We start from the raw sequence: 25,350 nt of genomic DNA on the forward strand, positions 1-25,350 counted from the left end.
GTAATATAATTAAATTAGACTTCCAAATGGATGTCAGTGGTAAAAGAAGCTCACAGAGTGTAGTTAGTCTTTTGAGTCCACTTAGACATTTGTAATGACTGAGCCAAAAAAAAATAAAAAATAGAAATGGTGTCTTGGAAACTTAATGAATGTATTGATATTTTTAAACTAAAATTGAAATACAAGTAAATTTAAGATAAAATAAAACAAATTTAAATGGCAAAAGCCATTAACAAAATATCTAAAATGTAAAATTTAAATAAATTTATTAAATATAATAAAAATGAGTTAAAAACCTAATTTAAAATAATAATAAATAATAAATAATAATACTACACAACAACCATATTTGGCAACCCAGCACTGGGTAAATATGATCCAAAGAAATAAAAAATAAAATAGAAATGGTGTCTTAGAAACTTAATGAATTTAAATATTTTTAAACTAAAATTGAAATACAAATAAATTTAAGCTACATATAAAAATAAAATGAAAATTATTAACAAATAATTAGCCGTTAACAAAATACCTAAAATGTAAAATTTATATAAAAATGTTAAATATAATAAAAATGAATTAAAAACCTAACTTAAAATACTAATAAATATAAGAAATTATGTGTGTGAAACAATCATAGCTGGGTTATTTGGCAACCCAGCGCTGGGTAAATATTCAACAGAAAACATACTGGGTTATTTTGACCCAACTGGTTGACATTAATTGTCATCATAAAATTCTGACAACATTAAAGAGGTGCTATTATGCTTTTTCACTTTTTGAACTTTAGTCAGTGTGTGGTGTGTATCTTTGGGCAAAAAAAGGTCTACAGAGTTACAAATCTCAAAGTCCACTCCAAAAGGAGATATTTCGTTTTTAAAAAATCTCTTTTCAAGAACTACAACGAATGGCTCCTTTGGACTACAAACAAACAGCGTTTGTTTTCCGCATACAATGATGTCACAATGTGGTCCATTATAATATCATTAAATTAAATCCCGCCCACGGAAATTCAAATTGTTGGAGGGTGTGTAGAGACAAGGTGGGGGATTAGCCTAACTTTAGCGATGCAGCGTGGAGAACCGCTTCAACGAGTCGCAGCGCGGCGGGTATAAACACAAGCATTGACTAGAGTGGCCGCTTTAGAGCAGTAAAACACAGCAGACGAGTACAGTACAGTATTTTTAAAATGCATAAACTTGCACTAGAATAGACTAGGCTAATCAGTAATGATGTTCTCTGATAATGTTAGGGTGCTTTTAGCCTTATGCTGGAGCTGGTTTCGGGCAATGAAACTAAGTATGTAAATAATTAAATACATTAGCACAAAAATATCATGTATTGGCGATCTCACAGGCTGATGATAGGACCCAACACTACTGTAGTTTATTATTTACTCACCCTCCGTGCATCCTAGGTGTATATGACTTTCAGACGAATGCAATCGGAGTTATATTAAAATTTATCCTGGCACTCCCAAGTTTTATTAACCCCCCGGCCTCCTGTAGCGAATCGATGCGTTTTCGTAAGAAAAATATTCATATTTAAAACGTAAGAATCACTTTAATCTAGCTTGCGCTAACAGTTGTATATGGAACTTGCTAACCAATCACAAAACATTTTGTTTTTCGGAAGCGGGCCTTCATTAAACCCGGAACTAATTGAGCCTTATGTGCCAGGCTGGGATAGATGTATTGCAATAATGTAAATTATGTTACAAAATTTTTTTTTTCGAACCGCCAAGCATGAAAGCATGTTCTAGTACACCCCCAAAACAAAATCAAGACTTTGTAAAAGAGCATAATAGGACCCCTTTAAGTAATTTTGTACTATTTCTAATAAAATATCAATTAAAAGTTCTTTCAACCAATAAAATCGATTAGGGGTTGATAGATTTGAGCAAACTGCATTGTTCATTAAAACAACATCTGTCAGCCAGGACTAACCATGCTAACCAGCCAAAGTTTTACTTGGCCCTAGTGCCATCTCACTGGTCCAAAATCTCCTCAATGTACAGTGTCTTCACATTAAAAAATAACTAACTTGATGTAATTGTGCCACGTCATGTCACTTTCCAGTTTGTACTATAGACAGACTGAACACTCGGTTAAGACACTGTGTTGCACACAAAAAATCAGTCATGAAACATGGACTTATGCAACCATATTTTATATGTCCTTTACATAAGACTCAATCAAGAAATGAATATGCAGAACTTCTTAGATGCTTTTCAGCACTGAGCACAAATCCTTTTTTGCATACATAAGCCTTTCAGTAAAAAGAAAATAGTGTTTTTTATCATTATGTTCGTCGTTTTTTGATCTTCAATCTCAAATCTTAGCCGAAAGCTAATCTTAATCTCGCAGACAAAATCTCTCGCCATTATCTGTTTATTCAAATGAGAAACTTATTCCTCCTCTCAGTCCCTCTCTCTCGCTCTCCCTCCGTTAAGGCTTTCTTTATGCTACGAGCTGTTCTTGTTAAATGAATGTGTACACCAAAGTGCAGAGAACATGTAGGAAATTGCTTTTTTTAGAGACCGAATGCAGATATTGTCATATTTAGGTGACAAAAGATGCTCTCTAAGTCTTTTAAAAGCAGAATACCAGACGAACGATCCAAACGACTTGTCAGGTTTGAATAAAGCATGTTCATAGATTATGCTTGTGTGTTACAGCGCACAGTTTTCTGTGAAGACTAGATTCAGCTAATTAGGTTAGCACAGTGTGAGCACCCCTGCAGCCTCTGTGTGTGTGTGTGTGTGTGTGTGTGGATGTGTGTGTATCTGCTTTGAAGGCACCATATCTGCTGTGCAGTGCTTGAAGTGGTTTATATAACTGGGCCGTTCTGTTCCTTATGGATCTTTTTCTCTCTCACACACACACCGTATCCCTCTGATCATTACCCTGGGGGGTGTAAGTTTATTACTTCAGGTTTTCTTTGTGTTTTCTGTGCGAGTATCTCTCTTTCCGCCTTTCTTATATGTCCTTTATTTAGGATATTCTTTTCTCAGACCCCCAAAAAAGTGTCTAACAGGTAATCCACGGTGCGTTCAGCTCTAAGACAGGACTGAGGAGGGTAAAAGCACTCCAAATCTGTCACAAGCTCAGTGATTCAGTCATCTGTAGATGAGAGTATACAATATGTTACATTTCATCCGAGAACTACTTAAGAAATTTGCACCATCTGACTTGTATAATTAGAACTCATTTCGCGAACATCACTTTGATTATTAGAGAGGTATAGTGTGATGTAGTTTGTAAATAAATTACTGTAATGATGACAGAAAAGTATCATCTATTAAATGAGATCAGAATGGTGTTAAAAGTTCGCTTCTAACAAGGTTTTTCTTGCCGTTTGAGATGTGACAGAAATCTGTGTTTCATGAAACGCACACATACTGAGCTGTATTTTTATATTTTATATTACAAAACCTGGGCAGAAAATTACATAGACCGCCTGTAGCTTGGCCTAGAGACCACCTGCAGATATGAGGGAAATGATTTTAATAATGCTCACACACATACACACATAGATTCAGATGTGATTTAAAGATGTATAACTTCATAACACGTCTGTTGTATAACTCATCGCTCCCCCAAGGGAACTGTAGACTTCACATGCTGATGTGATATACCACATACGCACATGCACACACATACTTTCATGTCTCAAAGTGAATTTATAAAGCTATTTGGCCCGCCAAATGTATCTTTCATCTTAACTCAATAAATAAACATTGTTCGCCATGCAGTGTCTTAAGCGAATACAGGACAATCAATACACTGATTTATAGATGATGTTTGATAGATTTATGAGTTTATACACTTTGATTTGGCATTTTTTTTCCTTTTTCATGTGAATGTTTTTAAAAAAATCATGAATGTTTAAATCCCAAGGCTGTCTGCATGTTTTTGCTTAAAGTTTGTGTATTTTTTTAAAAGATGTCTTAAGGAATGTATAGAGCACATTTACAGATTTTATTTACCTTGCTTAATGTAAAAATGTATCTTTATGTATTTATTAATTATTGTATTCATAATTTATTACATTTATTTGTATTTGCTTATGTTTATACACTATCAGTCGAAAGTTTTTAAACAGTAATTTTTTTTTGTTTTTAAAGATGTCTCTCCTGCTCACCAAGCCTGCATTTATTTGATCCAAAAATACAGCAAAAGCTAAATTTTCAGCATCATTACTCCACTGTTCAGTGTCACATGATCTTTCAGAGATCATTCTAATATGCTGATTTGCTGTTCAAAAAAAAAAAAAAATCTCTCTCTCTCTCTCTCTCTCTCTCTCTCTCTCTCTCTATATATGTTTTATTATTATTACCAATATTTAAAACAGTTGAGTACATTTTTTTCAGGATTCTTTTGTGAACAGAAAAATCCAAATATCAGTATTTATCTGAAGTAAAAAGCTTTTGTAACATTATATACTTTACCAACCAAAAACTTGGATTTTTTTTTGATCAAAGGTGATGATAAAGACATTTATGATGTTGCAAAAGATTTTTATTTCAGATAAAGGCTCTTCTTCTGAACTTTCTATTCATCAAAGAAACCTGATCTATTCAGCTGTTTTCAATATAATAATAATAATAATAAATGTTTTTGAGGAACAAATGAGAATATTAGAATGATTACTGATCATGTCACTGGAGTAATGATGCTAAAAATTTTAAAAACAGCTTTGAAATGACAAGGATAATGACGTTTTAAAATATATTCAAATAAAAAGCAGTTACTTTAAATAGTAAAAAGTACTTTAAAGTTTAGCTGTTTTTGCTGTACTTTGGATAAAAAAAATGCAGGCTTGGTGTGCAGAAAACACTTCTTTAAAAACATCTTTAACAAATCTTCAGTTTAAACAAATCTTTCTGACTTTAGTTAAAGGCCCAAGGTAGCAATAATCAGTTTTTATTGTTGACTAAAACTGTAAAAAATTATTTGCATTAATTAAAATGAAACATAAATTAAATAAAATTGAAGAGAAATAAAATAAAATGTATTGACTTGGAAACAAAAAGTAAAATATTATTATATATTAAACAAATAAATAACTTTATATATTAAATTTATTGTTAAAACTAGAGTTTTAAAAGGATTCCATAATCAGCATTGGTTTTTGCACACCATAAGAAGATAGTTCACCCAAAAATTAAAATTTCTGTCTTTGATTACTCACCCTCATGACGTTCCAAACCCGTGAGACCTTTGTTCACCTTCGAAACACAAATTAAGATATTTTTGATGAAATCCGACAAAGACAGCAAAACAACTACCACGTTCAAAGACCAGAAAGATAGTAAGGACATCGTTAAAATAGTCCATGACAGAAATGACAGAATTTTTATTTTTGGGTGAACTATTCCTTTAAAAGACCAATGACTACCATGAATAGTGCAACTGACTCTTCACTTAGCTCCACCCCCTTTGTCACTGTTGCTAGCCTTATAGAACATCTCTTAGAAGCAAGTTTTTCAGTATAATATTCTTGTATTATTCTTCGTGGGCTGTAATGAAGTGTGAGATTGCAAAGCACCTTTTATCTTTTTTTTAAATAAATTGTTAAATTAAAACCTGTGACTCAGTATTGAGACAAACGCTTATCACAGACAAGTGAAAAGAGAGAAGCTTCATTTGAAATCGATTACAAATGATAACATTAGCGTAAATGAACAGAACTGCTTCTAATGTCTCTGCAACACACCATCTGCGCTGCTGTGAGCTTTTTAGTAGCTGTCACCTCTACTGTGACCTGAATCCATACGTAAATGAATTAACATTAAGTTATTAACATTAATTTACCTTGAAGCGAACGTGAGTGTTCTTACGGATGTGTACTTCAAATATATTCATTTTAGAATGAGGGGTGACACAGAGTTTAATCCGCAGCGTTATCCTCTCAAGATTTTGACAAATGGTAAAATGCTGTCTGTATTTTCTTGTCTCTTAAATATAAATAGACTAGTGTTTTATCAGTATTTTTTCATAGTTTCTGTTTCACAGAAACTACAAGACTTCCACTGGAAAGAGGCTAAACTTACAATTCCTCCAGTCTGATAGGGGGCAGTATTTAATTATGTGCATGTTTCTGTTTTGCAGAACTGGAGGTGGCACGTCTAAGTACAGATGTTAATCTGGCAGATCTAAGCTTTCCTCAATCTGGACTGACCGGCAACTCCATTCATCTCTCTGCCAATACACTCAAACAGCAAGGACGCAATGGTAATTTGTCATTGTCCATCTGCGTCTAATTCCCTGTCTCACACTTTCCACACTGACTGCTTCTGTGTTTTCTATTCCCCAGGTGAGATCCGCATGGCACTTGTTCTCTATAAGAACCTCGGTCAATACCTGTCCACAGAGAACGCTAGCGTGCGCCTGGGCAGTGAAGCGGCCTATCCAAACTATTCCCTGATAGTCAATTCACCTGTTATTACAGCAGCTATTAATAAAGACAGCAACAAGGTCTACCTGTCTGAACCTGTGGTCTTCACTGTCAAACACATACAGGTATTATATACTCTTACAATTTCATCTTTCATGGTCTTTCATAATCTTTGCTGTGTGAATTTCTGTCGCTAAAATGTATCGCTAGAGTGTATGATGCATCTCCTCATTCCAGCAGTCGGAAGAGAACTTCAATCCGAACTGCTCTTTTTGGAGTTACTCCAAACGCACCATGACGGGATATTGGTCCACTCAGGACTGCAGACTACTAGGCACCAACCGCACTCACACCTCCTGTTCCTGCACACACCTCACTAACTTTGCAGTGCTAATGGCCCACGTGGAGGTCAAGGTATGTCTAACACTTATGTTATCAATAATCATTGCATCAGTGAAAGTACTAATGAAAATGTCTGTTAAATAAGGATTTACTGATTTGTTCAGTGAACAAAAATAGTTGACTAAAATATGACAAGAAGAAAAAACACTATGTTTCAATATATATTAATGACATAATATATGAACAGGTGAATCTGATAAAAAAAAAAAAAAGTTCTTCCTAGTTGGAATATGTAACTCGCGTTACATTTGGTCTGTTACAGCTTTTCGTGCACCAGAATTATTTATATACTAAAATAACACTGCAGTATTTATTAATATTTTCAGTTAGCTTTTATTTTTATATTAACAGTTTTACTTTTATGTTCTTTTGTTATTTTTATTATTTTTTATGTTTCTATTTAGCTTTATTTTTTTAATGAATTCATTAATTTCTTTAACTTACATTTCAGTTAAGCCAACTTAAACTTATTTCAGGGAGTATTTCATTTCAAATGTATATATGTATATTGTATATGTAGTTTTAATAATTCTGTTTTACAATAAAGTTAACAATAAAAATACTGTTTTGCACATTATCATCTGCTGATTTTGTTGCCAAAATTACATGCCATTTCAGTCAGTAAAATGGACAAAAATGAATGAGCTTGTTGGCGTAGGTGGCCTCGTGGGGAATGGGCGTCCTGAGTGCCAGCTCACAGACCTTTCCTGATCCCGTCCACCTCTCTCCCACTGCACTTCCTGTCGTGTTAATATCCTATCATAATAAAATTTTTATTTTTGGTGCTTTTATGCCTTTATTTAGATAGGACAGTGTAGTTTGACAGGAAGCGAAGTGGGGGGGAGAGAGAGAGAGAGAGAAGGGGGTGAGCTGGGATTCGAACTCGGGTCACCCGCTGTGCAATGGCATTGTATGTCGACGCGCTAACCACAAGGCTATTGGCACCGACAGCCAAAAATACATCTGAAAAAACATGCTATGGTAAGAGACTAAACTGAAAGGACAGTTACATCAAAAGACAAAAACTACTACTTATAAAAAAACAAACAGTGCCCACTATAGACTAAAGAAACAATTTGTTGAGTCAACTTAAAATAATTTGTAGTTCAGTCAACTCAAAAAAGTTTAGTCATCTTGAAATGTTAAGTTGTACTAAGTGACAACTTAGATATTTGAGTTGATTCAACTTAAAATTTTAAGTTGTAAATTTAACAAACCAAATTTTTAGTTTAGTCAACTCAAATATCTAACTTAACATTTCAAGTTGACAAGTTGAAGGAAGCAGGGTAACAAATTATTTTAAGTTGACTCAACAATTTTTTTTTATTGTTTTTTACAGTGTAGAAAGCAAACTATAGATTAAAATTAATCATGACTTATTGCGACTGTGACTTAAATCAACTCAAAGCAGAAGTTCACTTCCATAACAAAAGTTTCCTGATAATTTACTCACACCCATGTGATCCAAGATGTTCACGTCTTTCTGTCTTCAGTCGCAACGAAATTAAGGTTTTTAAGGAAACCATTCCAGGATTTTTCACCATATTGTAAACTTTAGTGGGGATCATTGGGTTGAAGGTCCAGATTGCCATTTCAGTGCAGCTTCAAAGAGGAATTAGGGTCTTATCTAGCGAAACGATTTTCTGAAGAAAAATGAAAATTGATATACTTTTTAACCACAAATGCTCATCTTGCACTAGCTCTGCGATGCGCATGCATTATGTCAAATTGGAAAGGTCACACACAGTTGGTTCTTTGTCAGTGTACTTTGTTTAAAAAAGGTTGGGTTGGGTTGATCTCATTGTCTCTTCCAACTTCAAAACCGTCTGACATCGTTTTACCTTTTTTTGTAAAGGGCATTTGATTTTCTTTGCACGTTCACTTTGTAAATACTGGGTCGGTACTTCCGTGACCTTTCCAACATGATTACGTAATGCGTGAGGTCAGGCTGGTGCAAGACAAGCATTTGTGGTTAAAAAGTATGTACATTTTTATTGTTTTAAGAAAACGGCCGATCGTTTCGCTAGATAAGGGATCATGTTGAGCCCTTTGAAGCTGCATGGAAACTGCAGTTTGGACCTTCAACCCGTTGGCCACCAATGAAGTCCATTATGTGGAGAAAAATCCTGGAATGTTTTCCTCAAAAACCCTTATTTCTTTGTGACTGAAGACAGAAAGACATTAACATCTTGGATCACATGGGGGTGAGTAAATGATCAGGAAATGTTTATTCTGGAAGTGAACTAATCTTTTAAGGTTATAACTTGTTTTATAATTTTAAAGCTGGTCAAAGCTGGTCATTATTAGCTGATCCATCAACAAGTTAGCATCTGGTGGGGAAGAAGTTGATCTGGTAGGCCGTCTTGATCAACTTGGTTTGAGATGGTATAACACCTTTGCCTAAATGGAGGTAAAATGGTTGAGAACCTTAAGTTTGTGGACAGTGAATGTCATGTCGAGTTTCATCCATACAAATTTATGTGGCCTCAGCAAGCATAAGTTATTTATTAATGCCTAGTGAAATGGTGGTCTTTGAATTTAAAGCTGTGCTTCTCTAGGGAGTTCTGTTAAGAATGGAATACTTTACAGCTAACCTGAGATTTACAATCAGACCCAGTATAAAAGTTTGAACTGCACTCAGTAGCACTGCAATAGGTTACGTCATCCACCACTAAGAGAGACCTCTCAGGTCTCCTGAAGCCACTCGGCTCTTCCCTTGGGCTGTAAGACTGTGTAATGTGTGTTATTTCAGTGAGGACACTCACACTCATTGCTCACTCATCACTCACACACGTACACACACACATAAAATCAGTAATAAATGGACAAAAACAGACATGGAAAGCCCAAATGTAGTGTAAACTTATATGTGTACATGCATGAGCATGTGATGACGTTTATGCTTGTGTGCGCATGTCAACAGAATACGGCCGAAATGATTTATGCACAAAACGTAAAGGCAAAAGGTCAGGATATACATAAATGTAAATGTTGTGTGCAGAGGGGAAGATTGACCTTAAACATTCACACACACACATACACGCACATCATTTGGACCCACACCCTTGAGGCTGCATTAATGGATGTTGCGTATACGTATGAATGATTAATAAAACCATTTAGTGTGTGTACTTGTGTGTGTGCAGGCTTGACTGCACACATTCACTGAACACAGAGTCTTGTCATAGCCGCAGTGCTCCAAATTTTTCACACTACCGCTGAAATGAATGGGCCATTCCGACACAGACCAAGGCCCAAGCCCACAGTCTGGGGCTCTGCAGAAATGGAATGCTCGTCATTCACAATGTGACACAATATGTGCAGTTATTATAGATTTGTATTCATTTGATAATAAATTCAGCTGACAAAAAGATAGTTTAGTACTATCAGCTGTGTTTATCCAAGTGTATTTCACCCCTAAATTAAAGCAGAAAATTTAAAGAAAATTTCATCTGGGCCCTCAGCAGAACACATAAATGCATCTTCCTGTCTGAATCCACCAGTGAGGAACTTCCTTAGTAGGCATGGGCTTTTTGAAAAATTTTGTAGTTGAATACATATAAAAATGTTAAATTTACAAATTTTACACCAATGTAATGTGATGCAAAAAAATCTTATGCCATAATTTATTTAAAATAAGTTTATTTCATATATAAGTCCATTAACATATTTATTGACATATAACATAAGACTTACTGATATAAAATTCTAATAAAATTTTATTTGGAGTATTTCTTTATTGCACAATGCACATTTCTTAACATTATGCCTAAAATGTGTTTTAATATCACTATTAATAAGGATTGTTTGACCTCTGTATAATGTCAGTCTCTAAATGGAAGATATTTAAAGTGTACCTGAAGTATACTTGCAGTAGTTTCACTTTAGCACAGTCAGATATACTTCAGTATATCTTTAGTTGGACCTCAGCATTACTTTTGCACAATTAAAGTGCATTAAGCACAAAATGAGTTGTTCCAGTTTAGCAGACTTTGAGTATACCAGTGTAGTAGAATTGCAGGATATTTTTTTTATTAAGCATGTAAATATGTAAATGTATTTGTAGTACACTTGGCATGAAAGAAATATATTTCAAATATATATTTTCGTATTTTTTTCACTAGGGTTTGTACACAATCGCTCAAAGGTTTGGTGTCAGAAAGATATTTTTAAGAGAAATAAGAGAAAATATATAAAATAATAAATACAATAATACAAAATATTTAAAAAAAATATTTATTAATACAATGTATTTAAAAAAGCTGTTCTTTTAAACATTTAGTCTTCAAAATCCTAAAAAATATGAAGAAGCACAACTGTTTTCAGCTGTGATAATATGAAATGTTTTTGAGCATTTCTTAAGGATCAAGTGACACTAAAGACTGGACAATTCAGCTTTGCCATTACAGGAATAAATTATATTTGAAAAATTATTACAATAGAAAAAAGCTTTTTTAAATTGTAATAATATTTCATAATATTACAATTTTCACTGTATCTTTAATTTAAAAAAAATGCAGCTTTGGTGAATCTGAAAGACTTCTTAAATCTTAATCTAAAAATTTTGAACAGTAGTGTATTAGTCTACAGAATTACTTAGTTCGTAAGGCTGCTGCTATTTACATTACATACAAATGGAAAGTTAATATTTTATACTTCACCTAGCGTAGTTGATATGAACCCTGACTAACATCCTTCTGTCCTCTGTCTCTCTGTGTTCCTCAGAAAGCAGACCAGGTGCATGAGCTGCTGTTGGACGTCATAACGTGGGTGGGGATCCTGCTGTCTCTGGTCTGTCTGCTCATCTGCATCTTCACCTTCTGTTTCTTCCGCGGTCTCCAAAGTGACAGGAACACCATCCACAAGAACCTCTGCATCTCCCTGTTTATCGCCGAAACACTCTTCCTCACCGGGATCAACCGTGCAGACCAGCCCGTATGATACACGCACACACTCTCACACACCAGCTCCATATGGAAAGCCCCACATATACACACTTGATGGATTTAGATTTATTGCGGAACACACACACAATTCCTTAAGTCGTTAAGTTGGGCACCTGACTCTTGTTAATTACAGAAATGGAGAGTGTCTTTGACCTCTCGTTAATAACAAAAACCTCATTGTGTCCTCGGAGAGAGAGAAAGAGAGAGTGAGAGAGGAGAATATAAGCAAAGACAAATGGAAAATGACAAAGATAAAATGCTGGAAATCCGTCGGGAAATTTCTGAAGTGATAACAGAACAGACGGTTAATACTCAAAGCAGCGAGTCACAGATCACACAGATACTGCTAGATAGTTTCAGCACCTTTTGTGCTCAATGTGTATGTCTTTGTTACAGATCGTCTGTGCGGTGTTTGCAGCCCTGCTGCATTTCTTCTTCTTGGCTGCGTTTACATGGATGTTTCTGGAAGGCGTACAGCTGTACATCATGCTGGTTGAAGTGTTCGAGAGCGAGTACTCACGCACCAAGTACTTTTATCTCACTGGATATGGAGTGCCTGCTGTTATAGTGGCCGTGTCTGCCGCCGTGGACTATCGCAGCTATGGAACTGAAAGAGTGTATGTATATGCCAGATAGAGTTGGCAATATAATATGCTTTTATAGGGGCTAGTTATCACAGTTTTTTTTTTTACATTTTCACCATTATCGTCAAAACCACCCCCACCCCACCCCCCGCCAAAAAAAAACAGGAACATGCATAATTTGTGGACAGTAAGTGCCATTAAGTTTTCAGCTAAACAGTAAAACAATTGTAAATCACCAAATAATTCATGAAACTTCAAAAATTGTAAACAGCATCATAACATAATGTTGCAAAAAAATTATATTGATATAGCAAATAATTGTAATCAATAAACTCTGCATTTACAGTTGAGATCAAAAGTTTACATACACCTTGCAGAATCTGCAAAATGTTAACTATTTTACCAAATTAAGAGGGATCATACCAAATGCATGTTTTTTTTTGTTTAGCACTGACCTGAATAAGATATTCCACGTAAAAGATATTGACATATAGTAAGAGAAAGAATAGTTGAATTCATAAAAATGACCCTGTTCAAAAGTTTACCTACACTTGATCCTTGATACTGTGTTGTTACCTGAAAGTTTTTTTAGTAATAGTGGTTCATGAGTCCCTTGTTTGTCCTGAACAGTTAAACTGTTCTTTTGAAAAATCCTTCAGGTCCCACAAATTCCTGGGTTTGTCAGCATTTTTGTGTATTTGAACCTTTTCCCAAAATGACTGTATGATTTTGAGATCCATCTTTTCACACTAAGGACAACTGAGGGACTGAGTATAAAAAATGCTCACTGATGCTCCAGAAGAAAAACTATGCATTTAGGCAGGGGTGTAAACTTTTTATCAGAAAGAAAATGAGAACATATTTCTTATTTTGCCTAAATATCATTAAATATAATTTCTTTTGCTTAGTACGGCCCTTCAGAAGTTACAGAAGATACTTGTTTCCCAGAAGACAAAAGTCAAATTTACCCTGATCTTCAAATTCAAAAGTTTTCACCCCCTGGCTCTTAATGCATAGTGTTTTCTTCTGGAGCATCAGTGAGCATTTGAGCCCTCTTGGTACAAAGCTACTTCTTTGTACCTTTACAAGTACATTTTAGTACCTTACGAAAGGGTACCGTCCAATTGACAGTGCCAGAATTGACAGTGATAGTTGCCAGAAAGTACAGCTATTGCTTGAAGGGCAAACAGCTATTGCCTGAAGGGCAAAATTTATTTAAAAAAATCTAATTGAAGAGGGCTTTGAAAGATACCATTTGAGTGAAAACATTTATGCAACTGGACTTTGGACTCAAGAGTCTACCCTGCATAATTAAAAGTACACTTTTTTTACATAATTATTCCACACAATATTATACGACATGATCCACTAGAAAAAAAATAAATTAACAATAAAAATCCACTAGAAATAAATAAAGGAATCACTGATTATTCATTGACAGAGCTCTCAGTAGATTTTAGAACTGACATAAGGGGGGAGGTAACACTTTAATTGGCCAAGCAGACATAACTATCAGCCAGTTATTCTGTCTGGCCAATGTACTGGTCTATCACTAGTGTGATGTCCAAAATGCATCTGTCGGCTTCCAATTTTGCTTGCAAAGACCCAGCTGCCTTCTTACGAGCAATGTTGCCTAATGATTAAGGAAGATTGTAGGTTCAATCCCAGGATTTAGTGACACAGGAAAAGAGTTAGTGAGATCACAGACGTGCTCTATTAGCACAGTGCCCTTGAGCGAGACACATCACAGCCGACTGCTCAAGGGGGAATGGCTATGCAATTAGTGCCCTGAAAGTCACTTTGGATAAAAACACGACTGCTTTGTGGCAAATGACTTCATGGGCACAAATAACTTGACTCAAATCAATTATTAATTCAGTCATTAAAGGGATAGTTCACAGAAAAATGAAAAGGCTGTCATCATGTGCATGCCATTTTGTCCATCAAATAAAAGCCGGTGGGGTCCAAAACTTTTCAACTCCAAAAAGGACATTCATTACATTATTTCTTCAGCATCAAATCAACACAAATGATCATGAAGACTGCTGAAAATTCAGCTTTTCCATCACAGGAATAGATTACATTGTAAAATATATTAAAACAGACATAGTTTTAAATTAGAATAATATTTCAGAATATGACTCTTTTTACTGTATTTTTGATCAAATAAATGCAGCCTTGTTGAGTTTCAAAAACAAAATCTTACCCACCCCAAACTTTTGAACCGTACTGTAAATACACCAAGTATAAATAAAATTAAAGTCATGTCATCTACAAACATGCTTCTCTCTCTGACAGCAATAAGCCACAAAATTGCTTGACTTCTGATCAGTGAGTAGAGGAAATCAGAAATCCCTCTAATGCTGTCAACTCCAGCAAAATGTTTTGCAAGTGCCAAGCACATCAGATCAGGTTGTACTCAAAGTCGCCTGTGCGTTCACGAGTTCTGAAATAGGCAAACTGGTGAAATTGCCCTAATTCATATTCATAAAGAAAACTGTTCAGCTGGCATCACTGCAGTTAGTGGCCAGACACAGCCGTAAGGGATGTTCACTCAGATAAATATTTCAGCAAAAATCATCATTTAAAGATGAGATGCTGAATGTGGCATATGAATAAGTGGTGGTCACTCAAGCACACAGTCTCACCAGACCACAGAATTAGGTCACACTCATTTAAAAACAAGAATTGAATCGAAGGGAGGGAGAGAGGGAAGGAGACGAACACTATTTTACTGCAGGTCCTGTTAACCTGAGCCAACACTGGAGATCTAAACAAGGGCGTAGGGATCCTAATGCACATGCCACTTTTAGAGCATTCTTCCCCCCACTTTTTTGGCAGATAATCAGTGCTTTTCATGCCTTAATGTGTCCCCCGCACATAAACCATAAAGACCATGGTAAAGATGAGCATAAATTAAGGTGTTGTCATAGCAGATGGTTGGTGAAATCAGTGCCGGGCTGGTAAGTGCAAAAATATAGCACAAAGAGCATGTCTGCGTGGCCTAATCCCCGCGCACATGAATTGGAATTCCTAAAATATTTATAATCCTATTTGGTTTCTGCATTCTCTAGCATATGGTATCTGTTCTTTAAAGAGGGAGCATGTCTGACTGTGTTGGTGGCCTGGAACACACACACATATACGCACACTCAAACAGCGATGCTTCCACTCCTGCTGGGCTGTAGAGGTGATTTCAGTATAGCAGAGATGAGGATTTTAATAATTCAGCTCGGGGTTGTCAATCACCCCTCGAGGTTCCGAATGTTCCATGGCCAGTGAGCCCTTTTTGAATCGACCAAACACCAGAACATAACGTGAACATTCCTTCCTGGAACTTGCTTTGATCTTAATTGGAAAGGTTTGGAGATCAGTTTCATTTAAAAATCTCCTCTCTTGCTCTCCTTTTCTGTGTAGGTGCTGGCTCAGGTTAGATACTTACTTTATCTGGAGTTTCATTGGGCCTGCTACTCTCATCATCATGGTGAGTTTAACACACACAAACACACACACTGGGGGTTTAGAGAATGATAGCGCAAAGCCGATTCCACACTGGCGCATACACACCCACACCCACACGGGGGGTTCAGATAATAGTCTGTCGAGGGCATTTTCCCAATTACGGGAAAGTCACAGTCACCCCACTGGACAAGCTGCGCATCCACATTGCTATATATAGAGAAAGAGGGAGCATCTGTCTGTGTATGTGTGTGTGTGGATGGATGTTGGGTTTGCTTTATCTCGATTGTTTATTGTATATATATAAGTTTTGAGCATTTGGGATATACTGCAGTTTTGTGAGAAAATAGGGCTGAAATCTCAGCTGAAAAACTGCTTTAAAGAGGTCATTAACTGCCTGTTCTCTGAGGTCCACTTATAATGATATCAAGAGTTTTACATCAAAATACATATTAATATATATGTTTAATAGGCTATTTTCTGTCCTGTTTTGACCCCACTCATCAGAACGCTTTGTTTGAATAGGCGTGGCGGATTGTAAACTCAGAAATAAACAACCACTGCTATGATTGGCTAATTGTTGTGTATGTTTGACATGTCTGACCTACATCCTTTATAGATGGATGCTGCTGTGATTTAGGCTAAAAACACAAAATATTCACTCAGTACATGTCAAACAATCTGTAATAACAGACAAAACAATAATGACCACATAATAAAAACAGTTACTCACATTTGTGTGGTGCGACATGACTGTATCGTCTTTTAGTTTAGTCTTTCTAAAAGTCCTGCTGCGAATTGTGCTTTGTTTGTAAACGAATCCACAGTAAAAATGAAGTGAACAAAGGACCAAGTTCCCACTGATGTGGTCTGGAACTTCCTTGAAAATAAAGTTTATCCTCTCTTTCCTAATGTTGGGATCAGAAGGATCACAACTTGGCACTGAACAGTGTCCTGTTGTATTTGGATCCATCTTTATCGTTTGGTTTCTGCATTTGCCTGTCCTGTTATTTACACTAAATGCACAAATCGGTGGGTGGGGCTAAACAGGCAGTGATGTGGAAGCAGGCGTTGATCATCTGTGGAGGCGGTGCTTATCCACACTATTACATCATAGAGTGGTACATTCCACAACCTGTTGTTTTGGCAGATTGGCTTCAGTATAAGCTGTTTTTAGATTAACAAAAATGTTTAGAGTTCTGAAACTTACAGGATGATTTTTTAGTACAATAAACTCTTAAATGTCAAAAGGTCAAGGGAATTGTGATTTCTCAGTTCATGACCCCTTTAACAGCAATTCAGACAACCAAATTTTTGACATGGAGATAAATCATATTTACCAGTAGGGCCAGGCGATTTTTCCAGTTTTATAGATTAATTTGAATTTAATGTTTTGCCACGATTTTTGTTTTTAGAAATTGAGGAATCTGAATTTTTTAATAGAAATATTATCAAACGTTACACACTTTGATAATATGCCAATGATAACAGTAAAGAGAAAAGACGCTTCCATGTTTACATAGAAAAACAATGGAAAAGCAGCGTAATCGAATAAAAAAACAGTGAAGAACTACTGTATGTCTGATATTTCATGTTTGCATCGTGATTGCATCATGGTGACAGGCTCAAATGCTGCTGTTTATTGTTTTTACAGAAAATTTATAGTTAATACTAACTATATGACTTTTTTAAAGCATTTTCCTAATTTTCTTAACATATAATATGTATAAGACAAGTTTGTACAAGATGTAGTTGTAGTTCATGCATCTTTTCTGCAAAGATATATAACAAGTGATTTGTTTAACATATACATCATGTTAACAACTTCACGTGTGGTGCACTTGGAATAGAATTTTCTTTAAATAGAGGGTTAATAAAGAAAAAGCTAACTGAATCATGTTGTAGTTACATTTTCAAGTTGACTAGTCAAAATAGTAGAAAAAAAAATGAGACTTAATTTTTTTGCCATATCACCCAGCCCAATTGACCAGTAAGAGATTTAAAGAATTTCAAAAATTTCAAGCATTTATACAGTTCACATTTGTTTTGTTTTTTTCCAACTGTGTACACATAATGTGTGGCATAATCCAAACACCGTTATTAAAAAAAAAGTTCCCTTTGCATATTGGTTGTTTAATGCAGTGAGTTGTCTGTTAACAAACAGGTTGTACACATGCACTTTTCTTGTACAGTTTGTGCATTATACAAACAATGAGATATTAACCCACATATCTTATGTAATATGCTGTAAGGTAAAGATGTACTTGTACTGAAAAAAAAAAAATCAGTTTGAGAGTTGTGATTTTTTTTTTCTGCACATAATAATGTGTGCAATATCTGTTTGGAACAGCCAATATCACATTTATCAACATTCTATATAGTTCAGTCAGTTTATTAACTATATATGATTTTCTTTCCAGACAAAGGCATATTTTTTTAAATTAATTAACATAAAATGAGCATTTTTAGATTCATTGGCTCTATCACTTTTCTGTTTTGGCCAAGAATGCTCATTTTGGTGCATCACTATTCCCATGATAATATTTTATTTTTTCGGCATAGAGATGAGGGCACAGAAAGGTGAATCCTTCGTTAAGCTATTCTCCATTGTTTTTATTCGTTTAAATTTGTTCATTCTAAAGATTCTATCCTGACATACAAGTGAAATTTACACCCAATAAGGATTTCAGAAATCAATGGCAGAATGAATGGCAAAATTCACTGGTTAATAGTGTGAGAGTCCAGTTATTGCATTAGTTTTATGCTTTTATGGTTTTCTGTTGCAGCTAAATGTTATATTCCTGGGCATTGCACTATATAAGATGTTTCACCACACAGCGATTCTCAAGCCTGACTCCGGTTGCCTGGACAACATCAAGTAAGGCATTTATTCTGTTTCAAAGTGTGTGTGTGTACTTTATTGCTTTTCTTGCTTACACTGCGACTGTCTTCATTTTCACTAAACACACAATTGTCCGTTAAATCTGGACCGTTCCTTAGAGGTGTTTAAATGAGAAGAATGTTCTACTGCCTATCTAAAGTTAGATGCAGTTTAAAGTCTCTTTTATCTGTCACTTTCTTCTTGATGTTTAGGTTCTCATGGGACCGAATCAGTAATGATTAAATTACAAAAAATAAAAAATTAAAAAACTTCACATAAATAGCATTCCCTGTGCTATTTATTCAAATTAAGTCAGCATCATCTTTAAGAGCTAGGACACGTGGGGATGGCATATCAGGGTGTATTGATACACAGCCAGGAATGTGGGGGATCAGAAAGTGTGTAATGCGGAGAGCATCATCTATACACTACAGCCCACTGGCAGACAGTACATACTGAATCTAGGTTAGTTAGCGTATTTCAGTAATTGATTATTCTTTTTGATGTTGAGAACACAGGCAGAGGAGTCACTGTTTAAATCGGTGACCCAAATGTGGAAATTTTGATGTAGTTTTAGTGTTCTGCACAGAGATTCATGTTATACACTGTTACTGTACTCTTATTTGATTGGACAAGAGGCAATAAAAGTGCTGATATGTAGTACAACAGCAGCGGGACTTTACCGCTCTTCAGGTTACACCGATGCGCAAGTGACTGTTTAATGAGTCATTTGAATGGTTCAAAACATTGATCAGTGTTGGGCAAGTTACTCTGAAAATGTAATTAAATTACCGATTACTGGTTACTCCATTGAAAAGTAATCAAATTACTGTTCTGATTACTTTATTTCAAAAGTAATTAGTTACATTACTAGTTACGTTACTTTTTTTCTGTACATCCACGAAATTTTACGTGAAATAGTAAGTTTGTGTGTTGCCTAACATCCCAGTATAAACGCTCCTGATAAAATATTTGTTATTAAAGCATCAACATTCACAAACCACTGTTATTTTTAACTAAAAGCACTAGGCTGCTGCATGTGGTTGCAGAATGCACGGCATTTCGAGCGGTGAGTGGATTCTCTGATTGTCCATTGCGTTCCAGAAATCAACATTGTTCAACTCTGCCAACACGTGTTATAAATAGAAACTCTGCCTATGCTTACACGTTAATCATTTTTGTTTCATATTAGTTGTTCTTGTTGCTTTTGTGCAATACGTGAATAGCAATTAATTTGTTTTTGACATTTTATGTTTAGATAGCTCTATTTTGCGGGAGTTCCGCAAATCATTTTATTCTATCGCGTACTGCACACACATGAGTCTCTGCTCACCTGCAACCGCACTCGCCCATCAAGTCTCGTCCCGCGCCGCTCTCTGTTGCATCAAGTCCAGCGGGAGCGCAGGTCTCTAATCCACTGCCACTGGACTCGACAACATAAGTTGATGTGTTGCTCTCTGCACCCGGTACGTTCTCAATAAGTTTTAATGTGCCGCGCTGCCTTTTCAGGTGTTTTAAATTGGATGTGGAGTTTTTCACGGTTGAAAAGGTTTTCTTCCCCTCTAATTGACAATGCACAATAATGTTCTTGCCTTTGACAGAAATAAACTAAAAATAATGATTGTCTTTCCTGCTACAGAACATGTACTTTCCTCTCTCCATGCTGACTTTGTTGTCATTGGTAGTATCCGCCTCACAGGCGCTTACTAGTCAAAGTAGGTCTCAGGTAGAGGATGTCGCTTGTGCTTGCCAGCACCCTTTTTACAATCTAGATGATAAAACACATTCTGTCGGCAAAGACGCAATGCAGCGGTAACACATGCTTGTAACTATACTCTAATTACTAATTTGGAAATTATAATTTGTTAAATTACTCCGTTACTAAAAAAATAATCAAATTACGGTAATGCGTTACAAAGTAATGCGTTACTGCCCAACACTGACATTGATTCATTTTGAGTGAGTCATTGAATCATTTACTCAACCAAATTGTTAAAAAGCACAGATTAATTCAATAATAAACCAGTGTTAGGGCTGGGTGATAAATCAATAACGATAATTATTGTGCAACATAAATTTCCTCGTTAAACGATAACTGGCGTTAGATAAATATTCTATATAATGTTTATGCTGCAAAGGTGGAACAAAAGAGCTCTAGTCATTTAAAGCGTGCCACTCATTTAAACACCATTTATCCGTTCGGATCAAAGTTCAAACGGCGGCACGGCATGAACTTAGTAGAGCAGATGCGTTCACTCGCTGGTGAGTCTCGGTCACTAAACAGCACTGTGAGATCCAGTGTCAACACTCGAGTTATAAGTGAAGCTATCTACACTGTATGATGAATAAATCTCTTACGTCTGTGATGCGTTATGCGGCAACTGGAGTAGATTTCGGCATGTGTTTCGACCCTATGTACTGCACACGTCTGCGGCGCGTTACTGCTCTGAAGCAGCGCTGCGGCTCGTTGAAGCGGCTCTCCCCGCTGCATCGCTAAAGTTTGGATAATCCCCCACCTCGTCCCTACACCCCCCCAAACAATTTGAATTTCCATAATTCGAATAGACCGTGTTGTGACATCATTACATGCGGAAAACAAACGCTGTAGTCCAAAGGAGCCGTTCGTTGTAGTTCTTGGAAAGAGATTTTCTAAAAACGAAATATCTCCTTTTGGAGTGGACTTTGAGATTTGTAACTTTGTAGATCTTTTTTATGCCCAAAGATACACACCACACACTGACTAAAGTTCAAAAAGTGAAAAAGCAAAATAGCACCCCTTTAATTTTTTATTTTAGTTTTAGTTCACAACTGGAGCAAACTGAAACAACTGTGTATTGCTCACAGTCATGCAGTGGATGATTCTGCTTTGGCTTTAGATCAAAAACAGACAAAGTGACTGTCAGTATTGTGTCTACAATAGTTACTCAATATAAACTTCCACAGTTAACAGTAAGCAAAACTGCTCAACATGTTTACAAGTTACAAAATGTTATTATAAACAGAACAGCTGCAGTTCCACCAAAAGTATTTAGATCTTCATAGCCACACTTAAAAATTTACGAATGTCAGCATGTTATATAAACCTGCTCTGTGCCAATATAATTTAAACACCTCTAATAATAACAATTAAGTGTTAATGTGTAACTGTATTCCGTTCAAATGTTTGAGGTCAGTAAGATTTTTTAATAGTTTTCGAAAGAAGCCTAATCAAGAAAGACAGAAGGCTCACCAAGGCTGCATTGATTTGATAAAAAGAAAGTAAAAACATTTATCTTTATCATCGACGTGAAAAACGTTTTCGTGGAAACTGTGATACACTTAGTTTTCAGGATTTTTCTGATGAATATCAAAGTTGAAAAGAACTACATTTATTTGAAATAGAAATATTTTGTAACATTGTAAAGGTCCTTACTGTCACTTTTGATCATTTCAATTTGTCCTTGCTGAATAAAAGTACACATTTCTTTCAGATAATAACAAGTCTTACTGACCTCAAAGACTGAATGGTGGTGTGTGTGTATATATCTCTATCTCTTTATATATATTTATTTATTTTTTTCCACACAGTGTCTATGGCAACCATGCACTCCCATAGACCTACCAGAAAAGCTTTTCTTCTCAGTATACAGTGCATACTATAGTCCAATTGTAATTATCTAACCCTAACCTTAGTACTATTAGTCTGTTTGTCACCAAATCAGTAACAGCAAAAAAGACTTTGTAATGAGCGGAGAGAAATGCCTCTGCTAGCACAGGAGGATACAAGATGGCCGATGTAATAAGTAAAAGTTAAAGTCTGGTCCAGTCAAAAATGTAGCCTCAGCACAAAATTCCATCCGAAGTTCCGAAGCTGCCGTGCACAGAATAGATTATCCGGGCTCCTGCAAGGTTATTGGCTACTGAGAGCTTAACCCCCCGCCCACTATCGCAGCTCTCACTTTGTCATAAGGTGCAGGGCTTCCTAAACTTACTGGCAGTCTGGCTGTTTGGTTTTTTTCATCTTACATGATCACATTCCATCCCCCAGTATGTACATTTGTGTCGACTAAGAAAATTCAACCATATTTCACCATCCACATCATCATCATAAGTAGACGTTTTCATTTTATTTGTTTGTGTTTTCCATCTCTTGAGTTGGTTTTGTTTTATTTATGATGTTTATGAATCATTCATCAGCCTCATCTGTCTTTTTTTCTTTGTTGTTTCCTTTTCCATCCTTTTTTTCTGTTTTACATTTCAGCATTCTGTTGAGGCATGGCTTGTTATGGATAGTCACTGGTAAGGGTCTCCAGCCAATCAGAGTGCCAGTTCTCTAAATCACGCATTCTGATTGGAGTGTTTTAGCTGTGTAGTTCCTCCACTGTTTGATTGATTCTCTGAATGTTAAAATGATTTAAGTGATTCATCAATTCTCCAATGTGGCTCTTTGAAATGAACAATGTAATTATAATTCTTCATGAGTGCGTGTTCTCTTTCTGCATCAGTCCCGAGTTGGTCCAGAATCGATATTTCTGTCTGTCTGTCAGTCTTTCCATCTTGATCCACCATTATTTATTTATTATTATTGTCTCTGATGGAAACAATAATTCATATTTACCGTCTCTATGCATAAAGTTTCTCCCTGTCTGTCTGTACGTCTGTCTCTCTCTTTCTGTCTCATACTTTCTAATGATCTTGTTTCAGTGCCAAACATTAGCCTGTCACATTAGAGCAGTTCACAGTATAAATGGGTTGCAAGCTGATTATGTGTGAGTCTAAGTGTGTGTGTGTGTGTGTGTATGTGTATGTGTGTGAATGACCCTAAAGACTAAATGACATCACTAAATGAGTGTGAGGCTCAGTGCTAAGTACAGACTAGTAGACATTATGGCTGGAGCCAGCTTGACATTTGACTGCTGTAGAATAAAGCCTTTCTCCGAGACAGTTTATAATATGATCCTACTATTGTCAAACTGAGGAAACAGATACAGTCCAATAAAATAAATAACATTTTTAATATGCTTAGATAATATAAACTAGCTGAGGTCGCACATGTGTCAAGTGTGTGTGAGTGAGAGTTATGCATCTGTTATCTGTTTAACTTCTCTGTATCTATCTCTGTCTCTTAGGTCCTGGGTTATAGGTGCCATAGCTCTGCTGTGTTTGCTGGGGTTGACCTGGGCGTTTGGGCTGATGTATATCAATGAGAGTACAGTCATCATGGCCTACCTTTTCACCATCTTTAACTCCCTGCAGGGAATGTTCATCTTCATTTTTCATTGCATCCTGCAGAAGAAGGTGAGACAAACACAAACTCGCATAAGTTTGATTCTTCAGTTGACGCTTCACAGGGAGTTTGATTGATAGGCGATCTGACCAATCATAATGTCGAATCTGACTTTTTTTGTCTGACAAACAAACCAAACGAGAGTAGATTTACATCGGTGGACTTGAACTTGAAAAATGGTGTTTTGAAACAAGATAGCTTCTGATGTTCATCCATGTTTATTTCATGCTATAACTAGTAAAGATAAAGAGATCGGTTAACATGCCATTTGAACCGAGGTGCTATAGCGAGCTTTCACAACACATTAAACATTTATTGTTTAAATTAACCACAAATTACAAACTTTGAAAGCTCAGACTTTGTTTCATACCTAAAGTAACCTGCTCTGTCTTGTCTGTCGATGCACTGAAAGTTTTTTCTTTGCTCTGCGATGTATTTTTCACTGCGTGAGATGTGAGTGCGGATGGCTTGTGGGACATAACAACAGAAACAAAGTGGGGTGGGTCTTTGCAAATTGTCAATTGATGGCACTTTTGACTACTTGTGAGGTTGAAAAATACGTTTTTCAAGCTGTTTTACACGCATTTATGGCATTAGATCATGGCAATATAATTTTTTAATTTCAAAGCTGAATTTTAGCATCATTACAACAGTTGCATGATCCTTCAGAAATCATTCTAATATTCTGATTTGCTGCTCAAAAAACATTTATTAATATTATTATTATGTTGAAAACAGCTGAGTAGATTTTTTCAGGTTTCTTTGATGAATAAAAAGTTCAGAAGAACAGCATTTATCTCAAATAGAAATTTTTGTAACATTATAAATGTCTTCACTTTTATGTCATCACTTTTGATCAATTTAAAGCATCCTTGCTAAAAAAAAAAAAAGGTATTAATTTCTATAATTTTTTCCCAAAGAAAAAAAATATACTGACTCCAAGCTTTTGAATGGTATAGTGTTTAATTTTGCAAAAACTTGCAGATAAATGCTGATTTTTGGATCTTTCTATTCATCAAGGAATTCTGAACACAGTGTACTCAACTGTTTTAAATATTGATAATGATAATAACAATAAATGTTTTTGGAAGGATTTTGAAGTTGTTTTTCCTGAAGGATCATGTGACACTGAAGACTGGAGTAATGATGCTAAAACTATAGCTTTGATCACAGGAATAAATTACATTTTAAAACATTAAAATAGAAAGCAGTTATTTTAAATTGTAAAAATATTTTACAATATTACTGCTTTTGCTGTATTTTGGATCAAATAAATGCAGGCTTGGTGAGCAGAAGAGAATTCTTTAAAAAAAATCTTACTGTTCAAAAACTTTTGACTGGTAGTGTATTAAAATACAAAACAGTTATTTTAAATTGTAATAATTCACAATATGACTTTTTTACTATATTTTTAAT

General features: G+C 35.6%; 1 protein-coding gene across 6 annotated transcripts in view; it reads left to right on the forward strand.

Moving 5' to 3' along the window:
• The window catches only part of adgrl3.1 (adhesion G protein-coupled receptor L3.1), a 136,874-nt gene that overhangs the window by 98,727 nt on the left and 12,797 nt on the right, over positions 1 to 25,350 (forward strand). For all 6 annotated transcript variants that reach the window (XM_051123744.1, XM_051123833.1, XM_051123916.1 and 3 more), the window contains exons 12-19: positions 6,111 to 6,233; positions 6,316 to 6,521; positions 6,634 to 6,810; positions 11,524 to 11,733; positions 12,141 to 12,361; positions 15,746 to 15,812; positions 18,574 to 18,665; positions 23,777 to 23,945. In XM_051123744.1, the coding sequence (XP_050979701.1) occupies positions 6,111 to 6,233; positions 6,316 to 6,521; positions 6,634 to 6,810; positions 11,524 to 11,733; positions 12,141 to 12,361; positions 15,746 to 15,812; positions 18,574 to 18,665; positions 23,777 to 23,945 (1,265 nt within the window). The remainder of the gene's footprint in view (positions 1 to 6,110; positions 6,234 to 6,315; positions 6,522 to 6,633; positions 6,811 to 11,523; positions 11,734 to 12,140; positions 12,362 to 15,745; positions 15,813 to 18,573; positions 18,666 to 23,776; positions 23,946 to 25,350) is intronic.

The sequence above is a fragment of the Labeo rohita genome, chromosome 1 (genome assembly GCF_022985175.1).
Source record: "Labeo rohita strain BAU-BD-2019 chromosome 1, IGBB_LRoh.1.0, whole genome shotgun sequence".
Taxonomy (NCBI): domain Eukaryota; kingdom Metazoa; phylum Chordata; class Actinopteri; order Cypriniformes; family Cyprinidae; genus Labeo; species Labeo rohita.